Source organism: Pantherophis guttatus, chromosome 8, assembly GCF_059756535.1.
Source record: "Pantherophis guttatus breed Tessera chromosome 8, ASM5975653v1, whole genome shotgun sequence".
In the NCBI taxonomy this organism is placed as follows: domain Eukaryota; kingdom Metazoa; phylum Chordata; class Lepidosauria; order Squamata; family Colubridae; genus Pantherophis; species Pantherophis guttatus.
The window spans coordinates 79,029,732-79,044,766 of NC_142070.1; the positions used below are offsets into that span (position 1 = coordinate 79,029,732).

At 42.4% G+C, this 15,035-nt stretch overlaps 1 protein-coding gene across 1 annotated transcript in view; it reads left to right on the forward strand.

The window, feature by feature from the left end:
- The window catches only part of KLB (klotho beta), a 19,794-nt gene continuing 4,759 nt past the window's right edge, over positions 1–15,035 (forward strand). Inside the window, exons 1-3 of the mRNA XM_034424821.3 lie at positions 1–841; positions 10,616–11,126; positions 13,045–13,313. Coding sequence (XP_034280712.2) covers positions 107–841; positions 10,616–11,126; positions 13,045–13,313 — 1,515 coding nt within the window. The 5' untranslated portion in view covers positions 1–106. The remainder of the gene's footprint in view (positions 842–10,615; positions 11,127–13,044; positions 13,314–15,035) is intronic.

The following is a 15,035-nucleotide window of genomic DNA, read 5'->3' on the forward strand; positions in this document are numbered from 1 at the left end:
GACCCAGGAGCGAACGAGACAAGGTATGCAGCAGCAATCCAGGAATCAATTTTTGGCAGCCTTTAAAAAGAAATGTGACTTTTAGCATCTCCTCCGCAGGTATAGAATGGCTGGCTGGCATCTGAAGTGTCCCATAGGTTTATGGGCTTTAGTTTTTATACAGTCTGTTTCCGGATTTCGCAGGGAGGGAATTTCTGTGTGGGAAAAGGATCCCCACTTAAGTCCTGTGAACGAAACTCTGCTGTTTCTGTATGACACGTTCCCTCCCCATTTCCTCTGGGGAGTGGGAACCAGTGCATTCCAGGTGGAGGGGAGTCGGCAGGAGGATGGGAGAGGTCCTTCGATATGGGACCACTTCCTCCATTCCAACTTCAGGCACGCTTACAGGACGGAGGACTGGGGTGACAGCTACACGTTTCTGGAAAAAGATTTAGCTGCTCTGAGTTTTTTGAGGGTTTCTTCGTACCGCTTTTCCATTTCGTGGCCAAGGCTCTTTCCTACCGGGATGGTGACAGCCGTCAATGAGAAAGGACTCCACTACTACAATCGTCTCTTAGATGCTCTCGTCCACAGAGGCATCGAGCCCATCATCACTCTCTACCACTGGGAATTGCCATGGGAATTGCACGAAAGATACGGAGGCTGGGAAAACGACTCCCTCGTGGACCTTTTCAACGATTACGCCACTTTTTGCTTCCAAGCCTTCGGAGATCGTGTGAAGTACTGGATTACAATGCACAACCCTTATCTCATTGCTTGGCACGGATACGGCACGGGACTTCATGCACCCGGAGAGAGGCGTGAAGGTGCCGCCTACGTGGTAGGACATAACCTGATCAAGGTATGGCAGGGAGAGGTTTTGTCGTAAGAAAGAAAGTTACAGTAAATCATAGCAGAAAAGGAAGGTATAAGAAGGAAAGAGGACAGTGGGAAGAGGACAAATAATGCTTCTATGCAGGCTTTGCGCATGAAACATATTTCTTGCTTTCTTGCAATAATTTCTCTATATTTCTTGGAGGAAATAAATCTGCTCTCTTGGCTGGTCTTAATTGCACCATCAATTTTACCATAAAGCCATGAATTAATCATGAATTGATTTTAACAGTATTATATTTTAATTTGAATTCATCCCTTGACAAATCTTGTTTGTCTACTAAAAAGCTTTCTTTTTAGTTTGTCCTTCCTTAACCCAAGTTCTAGAAATGTTGAGACGAGCCCCCAAAACATAGCTGATGGCTCTAGAATTCAAGCTAAAGGAAGGAATTATATATATGGTACATAATTCTGGGATGATAACGTCTAATTCCAGATTATGCCCGCTGTGCTGATCTCACACATCCTTTTTGTTTCAAGATAAACACGTCAATATTTCAAGAACGTCAATATGACATCAAGCTTGTTCTTCCTTCAGGCATTTCTTCCGTCTGGGAAAGAAGGAAAGATTCATTCGCTCACTTAAATCGTGTTCCTGAAAGTCTGTGCCTGAACTAATGTTTATAAAATCAGAAAGCTAATTCAAAGATTGTATCAAACCCTGCATTTTTTGAGATCCCTCTGCTGCCTATTAGAGTGGACATTTGGCGTCATCACACTGGCAGGGCATTACACGTGAACAGAGGTGCAATAATTTTAATTATTTTCACGGTAGTTTTTACTGCAGGTAATATTGCTTCCAATCCGATCTAAACTCTTTTTGACACTTATAATTACACTTCCCTAGGTAGCTTAGTGCCTTAGAAGGGAAAGAATAGCCATGGAGATATTGCAAAGTTGGGCAATGCAGTTAGACCTCCTACATGAAGCCCATTCAAAACCTAGTAGGTTTTAGATCTGAAGGAAGATCTTTGGGTGTGAAGGTCAAAATGGCTCATTGTTTACCTTGTACTACTACTTCTTGTACCTTATCCGTCATCGGACATTGGCGATCAGGTTGGCAATCCTATTTTTATCAACAGCCGCATGAAAAAGTGCTGTTGAGTTTTATAAATAAATAAATAAATAAATAAAATCTTAGGCTTATGTCATGACTGCAGAACCTTACACACTTCACCAAAATTAGACCTCTGGTGGAAGAATATAAATGTGTACATTTCTGGAGGAGCCCTCAACATCACAACTGAAACTGTTATACAGGCAGTTCTCGGCTTACAACAGTTTGCTTAGTGACCGTTCAAAGTTACAGCGGCACTGAACAAAGTGACTTCTGACCATTTCTCACACTTAGGACCGTTGCGGCGTCCCCATGCTCATGTGATCACAATTCAGACGCTTGGCAACTGACTCATATTTATGATGGTTGCAGCGTCCCCGGGGTCACGCAATCCCCCTTTTGCGACCTTCTGAAAGGCGAAGTCCGTGGGGAAGCACGATTCGCTTAACAACCAGGTTGCTAACTTTATCAACCACAGTGATTCGCTTAACAACTGTGGCAAGAAAGGTCGTGAAATGGGGCAGACCTCACTTCACGACAGAAATTTTGGGCTCAGTTGTAGTCGTAAGAAGTGGTGAAATTCAATTTATTTTAGTACCGGTTCTATGGGCGTGGCTTGGTGGGTGTGGTGTGGCTTGGTGGGCGTGGCTTGGTGGGCATGGCAGGGAAAGGATACTGCAAAATCTCCATTCCCACCCTATTCTAGGGGAAGGAAACTGCAAAATCCACATTCCCTCCCCACTCTGGGACCAGCCAGAGGTGGTATTTGTTGGTTCTCTGAACTACTCAAAATCTCCAGAACCTGTCAGAACCCGCTGATTTCATCCCTGGTCGTAAGTCAAGGATTACCTGTATTTATTTTTTTCCCCCACATAAGTTTGGTAGTTTGGACTGTGGAACAAAAGTGCTGATGATGCTGGAGACAAGTCACACTGATAAAACGTTGACTGGAGGAGAATCTTGAAAGAAGTCTAAAACACGGTAATTTCATTCTCCTTTAGCCTTTAAATCGCCCTTTGAAAACAACAACATGCTCTCGAAGATTAGAAAAAGCCAGCCTGTCTATTTAGAGACCCATTTTTCTCTCATATTGATGTGAAGGATTAAAAAAAGAAATTACCTGTTGTCCAGGTGATGGAAAATTCCAGGAACCGTCCCTAGAAATATATTCAACGTGGAGAAAGAATGGAACAGCTGCCACAGGAAACGCAGAGGTGTTGATTCTGAAAATGACTCGGTGGCCAAGTGGAAATTAAAACACTTCAGTTTAAATTGTTTAATTTAAAACAATTTAATTAAAACATGCATTCGTGGCACTCTTTATCTCCCACTCCCTCTCTCTCTCTCTCTGTGCATGGGGCAGCGCCTACCCATTTTAGATGGTTCTTGAAAAAGCTAAGCATGCTCAAACATGGATGGGAGACCCCCAGAGATTCTCAGGGCTGTAGATTACATTTGGAAGTTAAATCCTCGAAGAAGGCAGCAGCAAGCCACTTCTGTATTTTTGAAGAATATTTTAATTTATTTATACGATCTGAAAAGAAAACAGAGTATTCGTGTTTGGTTCATGACTTCTCCTAGATTGCAGTCAACAAAGACTTTACCCTTTGCCTTTTCGAATTCCATGTGAAGGTGGTTGCTGAGATTCTCCCTACCTGCCAACAGGTGATCAAAATCAGATAAAAATTGTTTTGCCAACATCACTTGGACTTTTCCTGAGCGTCTGACTTGGTTGCGCCTCGCCGACTTTCCTCTGGGTGGTTTCGAAAGAAGCAGGTTCGAGCCTGCGTATCCTACTTAGCACTTGAATGGGAGGCTTCCAGAAAATTCTTCCTTCTTAAACAAGATCTGGGGGTGGGAGGGGGTGTTTCAAGTCCAAGGAAACCCCCCCCCCCAGAAAGCAGCAATGGGGAAATCGCTTCCAGATTGTCTGGTTGTTAATTATGTGGACAAGTCTAATAAGAATTCCTTCCCATGTAGAGATGGTACGCTTTGTTAGTTTAACCCCCATACTGGTATTTGTTAAAAAGATACTAGATAATGTGTACCCCATTGGGTCATTGTCTCAGAGATATTACCTAAAGGTAAAGGTAAAGGTTCCCCTCGCACATACGTGCTAGTCGTTCCCGACTCTAGGGGGCGGTACTCATCTCTGTTTCAAACGGAAGAGCCAGCGCTGTCTGAAGACGTCTCCGTGGTCATGTGGTCGGCATGGCTCAACAACAAAGGTGCACGGAACATTGTTCCCTTCCCACCAAAGGTGGTCCCTATTTTTCTACTTGCATTTTTTACCTGCTTTCGAACTGCTAGGTTGGCAGAAGCTGGGACAAGTAACGGGAGCTCACCCCGTTACGCGGCACTAGGGATTCGAACCGCTGAACTGCCGACCTTTCGATCAACAAGCTCAGCATCTTAGCCACTGAGCCTAAACAATGATTTATAGTTGGAGAAGAAGGCAATGGGAACAACTTCCGTCTTCTTGACAGCTTCCACATTGAGGTTCCTTGTAGCATCAGAAATCATCTTTTCCCTTTCCCTCCCTTTCCTTCCCCTCCCCTCCCCTCCCCCTCCCTTCCCTTCATCTTTTCTCTTAGACAACGTTGATTTCTTGTCCAGGTAGATCATTGGCATGCAATGCTTCCAAGCCTTGTTCTTCTTAACTAAGGTGCTCTAGACCTAACCCAAACTAAAATAAATGATTAAACAGTATTTGTGAAGAAGTGTTTCTCGGTGATGCTTTATCCTATCTTACACTGTTCTAAGAGTCCTGGGACAACATTGGTCTGATAACTCAGCATTTCTAGGAGTTCTCCCAGCTAGCAAAATGGTGATGTGATCATCTAAACGCAAGATGTGGGAAAACTCACTAACTTAGCTCCAAATGGGAATTAAATAAATGCATCGTTCGTAATCCCTGAATGCCAGTTGCTGGGAACACAAGCCAAAGGAGACTTTTGCTTCCATGGATGACGTGTGGTTCTAGCAGGGGTGTCCAACTGGATATTGTGAGTCACAGGTTACTGAATTAGATGGACCTTCAGTACTGGTCCATTCCATTCCTTATGTTGTTCTCAGACGATTAAATATCAATCTTTCCTCAGGACAAATTCCCACAACAGAAGTGACCTAAATACCTAAAAGCACTTAGGGAAAGAAAACAGCTGAATGTCGTGTTGTGAATATAACCATGGTTGGTAGTTCAGCATGTTGTGTGAACTTGATCTATAATTGGTTTATTCAGCACATCACAAATAAGACAAATCATAGCTTGGTTTCATGTCAGCTATTGAGAGATGTCTCTTACGCAAATAGAATGGAGTCCATTAGTTAGCATTCCCATTTTCTCAACTACTAGATTTTGCCGGTAACTGAATTAGGAAAACAGTCACCGTGTCTGCAGTAACATTGAGGCATTACTTCATCTGGCTAGAGGCCTTCAGATGGATGAATGATTTACCTTTATCTTATCCCAAGATATGGAAGAAACTCTACGCAGAAATCTCAAGGATTATGAAGACATCGTAGGGCAAATACCCACTTCTTAAGATTCTTGCTCACTAAACATTTCCCACGAAGCAATAAAGTTTGGAGTTGATGGATGGATCAGCAAAACCCATCTCTAAGTCTGGTAGACTTTATCTTTCTGGAAGGAGCCAGAGCCAGCTAAACAAATCTAAAAGGGTCTTCGGAGTAGGCCTGCTTTGCTTCTTTGTACATCCTTTGAGTCTACATCAGACCCAAGCGGGTAGAATGGTCATTGTTCTCCTGCTATTGAATTCCGGTGCCAGAAGTGATCAGATTAACCCAGGGCAAAATAACTGGGTGCCGAGTAAAACTCAGAAGGCCTTTGAAGTGGTCGTGGCAAACACAACGTGTGAAAAGCTCTTGTGTTTGGATGTTTCTCAGCCAACTTCTGGACGCTCCACTCCGTTCGTCTTCCCACCTATTATTTCTCTCCCTCCGTGGAAGGAAGGATGAAGGAAGGAGCTTAAAATACCCTGAGGGGAGGACAAGAAGCAATGGGTGGAAACTAATCAAGGAGAGAAGCAACTTAGAACTAAGGAGAAATTTCCTGACAGTGAGAACAATTAACCAGTGGAACAACTTGCCTCCAGAAGTTGTGAATGCTCCAACACTGGAAATTTTGAAGATGTTGGATAACCATTTGTCTGAAGTGGTATAGAGTTTCCTGCCTAAGCAGGGGTTGGACTAGAAGACCTCCAAGGTCCCTTCCAACTCTGTTCTACTCTACTCTACTCTACTCTACTCTACTCTACTCTACTCTACTCTACTCTACTCTACTCTACTCTACTCTACTCTACTCTACTCTACTTTATTCTATCCTACTCTAAATACATTTTCTCAGGGAAGAGTGCTTCTTTTGAATGGCTTACAATATCGTGCAGATAAACATTACCTTATAACCATTGAAGTTTGCATGTGCTCCATGGTTTCTGCTTGGAGTAAGGTATTCCCTTGAGTAGATTCTTGGCTTAGTTGGTTTCAGATATAGGACTTGGTTAGTAGCCCAGGTTCTGTTGCACAACAGCGAAGGTGGGGCAAGATAAATCTTTTGCCTTTCCTTGGGCTTAATCAACCCTCAACAGCTCTTAACTGTTACATGGCATCTTCCACTTAGACAGTATTTGAAAAGGGTTTTATGGCTATAGCTGTATGCATGCGTATCTCAAAATAAATATTAGTATGTGGGAGTAGGACTTTCTGTATAAATACATGAAAAGCAGAGGATAAATGCAGGTCAGGTCTTCCTAGACAAGGAAATATTGCCATCTATTCTACCATGCTTTTTGAGAAAAGAGTAAGCAGAATTTGAGCATAACAGATTATGCAAAAATTAATGCCGTCGGCATAAAGACTACATTGCTATTTATTGATTATATTTCCGTTGTTTACTTAGCAGTCTCCCTTGTCATCAAGGTGTCAAACTGATTATGTATTAAGAAGCAATTTCAGGTGGGAGGGGCTGTGCGGTGAATTTATTTTGGTATCACATCTCCCAGAATTCTTCACGTTGCCCCCCCACCCCCCGAGATTGGGAATTGTAGCAATATTTTTGAAAGGCACCAGCTTGGAGTGGCTCTTATAAAATCCGAATGGAAGCACAACCCAAGACTGAAGACTAGGTTGACTTCAACTCCCAGAATTCCCCCAACCAGAATGCATTCTGGGAGCTGAAGTCCAACATCTTAAAGTGGCCAGGTGGTTAAGAGTGCCTACTACCTTCTCTCTCTTGATTTCTGACAACTCTTGGTGTCTTGTGTGTGGGTGTGTTTTGTATTAGTAGCAATAACACTTAGACTTATATAACGATATTGAGACTCTTGAAAGAGTGCAGAGAAGAGCAACAAAGATGATTGGGGGACTGGAGGCTAAAACATATGGAGAACGGTTGCAGGAACTGGGTCAGGGGTGGGTTCTAAGTTTTTTTACTACCGGTTCTGTGGGCGTGGCTTATTTTGTGGGCATGGCTTGATGGTCATGTGACAATTCTTTAGGATTTAGCAGAGGTACTGGTCTACCAGGCTTTTAACTGCTTGCAGAACTGTACCGGTCTACCCATTTGTTTTTGGAGCGTCCCGATCTACCCATTTGTTTTTGGAGGCACTGGTCTACCACCACACTGCCTTTTAATACTGATCAGCTGAAGCCCAGCAGCAAGAGTTTAAACAGGTTTTTTTCCTTCTAGCCATCAGCTGGGACTTGGGAGGCAGCGAATAGATTGGGGGCGGGGCCAAATAAAAAGTAAGAATAATGCGGGCGGGAGGGCGCAGCTCCCGAACAAAGAGAACCGGTTCGGTGACGTCATATCGTCACCGCTACCGGCTCGGCCAAACCGGGCCGAACCGGGAGGAACCCACCACTGAACTGGGTATGTCTAGTTTAATGAAAAGAAGGACTAGGGGAGACATGATAGCAGTCTTCCAATATCTCAGGGGTTGCCCCAAAGAAGAAGGAGTCAAGCTATTTTCCAAAGCACCTGAGGGCAGGACAAGAAGCAATGGGTGGAAACTAATCAAGGAGAGAAGCAACCTAGAACTAAGGAGAAATTTCCTGACGGTGAGAACAATTAATCAGTGGAACAACTTGCCTCCAGAAGTTGTGAATGCTCCAACACTGGAAGTTTTTAAGAAGAGGTTGGATAACCATTTGTCTGAAGAGGTGTAGGGTTTCCTGCCTGGGCAGGGGGTTGGACTAGAAGACCTCCAAGGTCCCCTCCCTTCCAGTTATTCTTGCCACTCCCCACACCCCCAAGCACTTGTGCTCCCTGCTATTTTCAGAAAGCCTGGATGCAGAGCTCTTATTACATTTAATGAGCGGTGTAATTCACTTGTCCGTGGGCAGAAGCAGGGTTATTCTCCATCTCAAAGGTTAATGTGGACATCCAGGCCTTAGATAAATGCTTGGAGGGAAAAAAAGATGATCAGACTAGAAACTACAAAGGTTGATAGTGGTATTTTTCCACCTTTTATCATTTTTAAATGTTTTCTCAAGGCTGACAGCTGTCCCAGTTCCAGTTCCCTTCCGAGCAGCATCCTGCTTTGGGAAGGAGGAGATATATTACGCCGATAAAGCTTTGAAAATAAATGTTTACATAGGCTTGTCTTGCTGAGTCACGGATGTTGGAGTTGAGGGCTCCTATCGTATTGCTTTTCTACGTACGGAGTCATCTTTATCTAAAGCAAAAAAAATGACAAACACACGAATAATCACATCAGTGCGTTTGTCTAGGGCAGGGGGTCTCCAAACTTGGCAACTTTTAATGGCTGGCTGAGGGATTCTGGGAGTTGAAGTCCACAAGACTTAAATTTGCCAGGTTTGGAGACTCCGACCCAGGGGGGGAAAGACATCAAATTGCTTCCCATAAATCAAACGAATTTACCGTAAAACTTTATAATCAACCTTCAGCCCGTTCCGAAGTGCTTTTCATTTTTTTTTTTATGCGCCACTGTTCCTCAGTAATCTTCCACTTTCATAATCATGGACTCCTGAAGTGCTGAAAATGAAGTGTCCGTGTTCCTCGTTACATTTGATTTTTAATTTATTTTTTTTATTTCCTTTTAATTAAAAATTAATAGATGGGGAAACCTGGCGTGCTGCAAAACCAAGAACAACTTTCAAGTGGGGGGGCAGGGGGGGGGAATGCAACCCAGAACTTTGTTTGAAAATATTCCTTTCGCCTTTAAAAAAGAGAAGTTGAAGAGAAGTTGAAGAGTCCTGGGATTTTGCATTCATCCTTTAGTGGTTGCAGGGCTTTTTTCAATCTTGGCAAATTTGCGTGGACTTCAACTCCCAGAATTCCCCAGCTAGCATGCATTCTGGGAGTTGAAGTCCAACATCTTACTGTTGAAAAACACCAATCTAGTGCACTCCAACTGTATCAAATGCCGTTTTGTGAGGACACTGAAGTTCTTAAAAGTCAAAAATAGCCACTAGCCCCAAGAGATCAGGGAACCCTGATACGGAAAGGAAAGATTGACATTTTCCTTGTGACCGATTCAGGATTAAGTCATGTATTAGGTACTGAACGATGGAGGGCACAGCAACCCTTCCCATTTGATCTAGATAAGATGTCCACTTCGAATTTTGCTACCCTCTTCACAGCCAGCAAATGTGTATTACGTGCACATTACATGTAATTACAGGTTTATTGTTCAGAAGCATTCTTAGTTTTTCTGTGATTGTGAAACAAGATGGGTGGCAAATAAACTCAATGAATGAATGGCTTGCAGTAATCACTAGATAGGTAGGTAGGTAGGTAGGTAGGTAGGTAGGTAGGTAGGTAGGTAGATAGATAGATAGATAGATAGATAGATAGATAGATAGATAGATAGATAGATAGATAGATAGATAGATACCAATGATTTCCATAGGCCTGTCCTCATTGGATATGCTGGTTAACTAGAATGCAGAGGTGTGAGTAATTTTGAAATTGTTATTGTGTCATATTGTTAGAGTGGTTTTATAACCAAATTTTGGGGTAGCATACAGCCAATCTCAACAAGTTAAGGTCATACAGAATTAATAGTGAGGTGGGCTAAATTGTAAAGTTGAATAAACAGGCTCAAAGAATATAATGGCAAACAAGTTCTGTATTGTTGCCAAGAAAAGTATTTATTTATATTCCGTATTTCTAAACTGCCCATCTCCCTCAAACACGGATGAATGCATGAAATCATTGAGGATCAACCTTGAGTTGAAGACATTTTACATTTTAGACATTAGAAGTCTTTATTACTAATCCTCTGCAGATATATTAATTCCCGTGTGTGACCCCCGTATATTCTTGATTTACCAGAGTTGTTCCCAATTTCTGATTCTGTTCCTAAGAACGCAGCTTATTTCATGGACACATGTACCTCTCACACGGAAATTGTCGATCAATAAAATCTTTCTGTAGCGATAAATTCCACATGAATGAGCTAACAGATTTATTATGCTCGGAGCTTTCAGGTCATTAACTTGGTAAACTGAATACCAGCTTATAAAAAGTCCTGTATCACAATAAACCTATTTGTCTTTAAGTTAGCTCAACTGTATCATTAACAATAATTAATACTTGGATTTTAACATTTGCATCTAAGAAATGTATTTGTACAAACAAACTGCAACTAACACCTATAATATAATTAAACTCCAAATGTTTTTTTTTTTCTTCCTTTTTAGGCTCATGCAAAAGTCTGGCATAATTATGACCAATATTTTCGACCCCAACAGAGGGGATTTTTGTCAATCACGTTAGGATCTCACTGGCTTGAACCAAACAGAATCAATAATAAATCAGATATTGAAAAATGTCAGCTGTCTATGCAGAAAGTTCTAGGTTGGTTTGCGAAGCCAATACACGGAGATGGCGATTACCCAGAAGAGCTGAAGATGGAACTTGGCTCTCTCCTCCCAAATGTCACCCCAATGGAAAAAAAACATTTTAAAGGGACGGCCGATTTCTTTGCCTTTTCTTTCGGGCCAAATAACTTTAAACCTCTAAGCAAGCTGCCCAAAACGGGACAAAATTTCTCCCTCGACCTGAGGGCCGTTCTGAACTGGATTAAAGTGGAATACGATAATCCCAGAATCTTGATCACTGAAAACGGGTGGTTCACCGACAAAGATGTGAAAACAGAAGATACTACGGCTATTTACTTAACAAAGAACTTTATAAATAACGTTTTGCAAGGTGCGTAAGGGGGTCGGAGGTGGGGGGGGATTTGAAAGTGGCCAGTTGTGTTGAAAGAGGGTTATTTAAATGAGGGAAATCAAAATAGAGTCAATTACAGGTAGTCCTCGACTTACAGACTATTTAAAGTTACAGCGGCACAGAAAAAAGTGACTTAATTACCATTTTTCACACTTAACCAACATGGCAGCAGTAGTGAAATTCAGTTTTTTTTTTTACTACCGGTTCTGTGGGCGTGGCTTGGTGGGCGTGGCAGGGGAAGGATACTGCAAAATCCTCATTCCCTCCCCACTCCTAAGGGAAGGATATTGCAAAATCTCCATTCCCTCCCCACTCTGGGGCCAGCCAGAGATGGTATTTGCCAGTTCTCTGAACTACTCAAAATTTCCGCTACCGGTTCTCCAGAACCTGCTGGCTTTCACCCCAGATGCATGGCAGCATCTTTGTGGTCACACAATCAAAATTCAGACGCTTGGCAGCTGACTCCTATTTATGACGGTTGCAGTGTCCCAAGTTTGCAACTTTCTGATGAGCCAAGTCAATGGGGGAGAATCCAGATTCACCCGACAACTGTGTTATTAACGACTGCAGTGACTCGCTTAGCGAAGGTGACAAGAAAAGTCGTAAAATGGGGGCAAAACTCACATAACAAACATTTGGCAATAGAAATTTTGGGCTCAACAGTGGTCGTAAGTCGAGGACTACCTGTACACATGACACATAATAAATTCGTGACCGCAGCTAACTTTGTAGAATGTATTACAGGTAAGCATCAGCTAAGTGGCCAACAGGTAAATCAACGGAAGCTTGCAAGTTTTCTTCTCTCCCATTGCAGTCCTAAAGAGAAACCTTCCAGGCCATTGGAAGGAAATATCTGGGGACAAGTGGTTGATGATATATTAGGCGAGACATCCATGGTCCTTGGCCTAAATTAAAAGCTCTTGGAAGCAATTAGGTCTAAGTCAGTGTTGCTTAAAGTACGATCCTTGGATCACCGAGGGTCCCTCAAGACCGTCTCAGATGTCTGCAGAATCAAAATTATTTGCCAGGCACTGAAGATAATTTTCTCCTCATTATTCGTTAGATATATATATGGGGTTTTTTTCACGGCAAGTATTTTTTTAAATTTATGTCCATATTGAATAGTTTTTAATACTTTTTAATCCAATTCAATAAATGTTCTACAAATGTGTCCATTTTTTTTTTAATTTGATTTATATGCCGCCCTTCTCCGGAGACTCAGGGTGGCTTACAATGCGTTAAGCAATAGCCTTCATACTTTTGTATATTTTATACAAAGTCAGCTTATTGCCCCCACAAACTGGGTCCTCAATTTACCTACCTTAGAAAGGATGGAAGGCTGAGTCAACCTTGAGCCTAGCGGGATTCGATCTTACTTTAATTGCAGACAGCTGGTGTCAAATTACAGAGCTCTGTCTGTTGAGCTATTCAGGCTCCTATTTTGATTTTTTTGATGTGCTAAACATTGATAAATATAATCTACAGTATGTAAACAAAAGCTGTTTTGGGATCCTCTATAATTTTTAAAAAGTGGGAAAGAGTCCTGACAGCAAAAAAAATTAAGAACCACTGGTCCAGATCTTTGGTGATAAAAGTAATCCATGCCTTTGTTACTTTTCAGAAGTAGGGGGGGAAATTGATAAGGTATAAGATGGACCAGACTGATGTGACCCTACCTGCCCTGTTGCTGGCTCCACCTGATTAGTCTTAAAAGAAGTAATTATCCACCCAAAATAAAAAATAATTCCTTAGATTGGAACTCAATGAACAAACTGGGCAGTTGCTAAAAGGAATCCTTTCCAACTCTTTTCCTTACTCGTTTGCATTTGCAATGAATGCACGGCATAGCCTGGGTTTGTTAATTGGACAATTGTTTTTATTTATTTGCCTTACGCAGCTATTAAATATGATCGGGTCGATGTCTTTGGTTATATGTTTTGGTCTCTCTTGGATGGATTCGAATGGGAACAGGCGTTCAACATCCGGCGAGGTTTGTTTTACGTAGATTTCGATAGTGAAGAGAAGGAGCGGATCCCCAAATCATCTGCATTTTATTATAAGAAAATCATTCAGGAGAACGGCTTTCCCGCCGAAGAATCAACCCAGACTTTGCACGGCCAGTTTCCTTGGGATTTCTCCTGGGGCGTCACAGAATCAGTTGTCAAGGTAAGCAAGCATCCCAACTCTTACAATCAGAATAGAGCCGGAAGAGACCTTGGAGGTCTTCTAGACCAGGGGTCAGCAACCTGGGGCTCTGGAGCCGCATCTGGCTCTTTCACCCCCTCTGCTGCGGCTCCCTGTCACTCAAAATATGTGCCACAACCGCCAATGTGCGACACCCACCGGCACGTGATTTATTGAGCTTTTCAACCCCCGGTAGGCCAACCATGGATAAATCCAAGAAAAGAAAAGTTTCAGAAGAAAACAGAACATTTAATTCAACGACATAGGCTAGTTTTGTGGCCGCTCAAGAAATAGTCAGACACGGGAAGGGTTTTGTGGCTCCCGGTGTTTTCTTTTCTGTGGGAAACGGGTCCAAATGGGTCTTTGAGTATTTAAGATTGCAGACCCCTGATATAGACCATTTCAGACAAGAGGCTGCCCAGCCTCTTCTTAAAATCCTCCAGTGATTCTGAAGGCAACTTTTTGTTCCATTGCTTAATTGTCCTCATTGTTAGGAAGTTTGGGACAATAAAATTAATTAAAAACGTATTTAGTTTCCCCAAATGTTGCAAATATTAAACATCAGAATGCCTCTTATCCCTCAAAGGTTAATTATCCTTTATAAATCTGAGTTTTTTTTTTTTTTTAAATCCAGATCGTTTATTAATGTAGATGTTCCAAACCATAGGTTTTTTTAAGGGCTTTGCTCAAAATAAAAATTAAAAAAATGTACTATTAGGAGTAGAACATAAATCAGAAGATTGTAATTTGAAACACGCATTCCTCAAATGCCCAAGCCGTAAAATCAGTATTAGGTTGGGGCCGTTAAGCCGAGGGCCACAGGAATGCCACTGGAGAAAACGTTCTTACTTTATAGATTATTCTTATCACATAAATATGTTCAAGAGATGGGAGAAGCTTCGACTGAGAAACCTGCTAACTCATCTCAGCCTTAGCAAGCTGAGAATACGTAACTCTGGTGAAGCAACGAGATGGTTTCTCTTTTAAGACCAAGCAATCTTTTCCAAAACAGGTTGAATACCATTCGTCTTTTTGACGTTGCCTAGATATATTGATTTCTTGTCCTTGGTGCTGCAGTATGTTGTTGTGTCTAAACATTAATTCAGAACAAGCCCTCCCATCTTCACCGGCATCTGATGGATGGGGAGAGGAGGAAAAACTGGATGTCATTTGCAGACTGATATCCCAGCTCGTCTTTTTTATATGGCCTTGTCTAGATGTACTGATCTCTTAACCTTCATCCATGACTTCCCACAAAGGTTGGGCCGGACCAGTAGCTTCAGAGGTTGCCTCAGAAAGGGTCCACTTTTGACCATCCTATTAGAAGCCACCCTGTATCAGAGGAACAGACTGGGATGCTCTTCAGATCATGCTATAACTCAGGGGTCCTCAAATATTTTAAGCGGGGGGCCAATTCACGGTCCCTCAGACTGTTGGGGGGGCGGACCAGCTGGGTGGCCGTGGCTAGGTGGGCATGTGATTGGGTGGGCATGGCCAATTTAGCAGTCCATTAAACAATACACACAAATTAAACTTTGATGTTATGCTCATGGGGGTGGAAAGCAGGTTAGTGAAAGGATGTGGCTGCCTTGGGAGGGCAGATGAGAGACTTGTGTGTGTGTGTGTCCCTCCCTCTCTGGAGACCAAAAATGGGCCCGTTTTTGCCCTGCTCGGCGTCCAGAAGGCCGGTAAGCAGGGTGATGT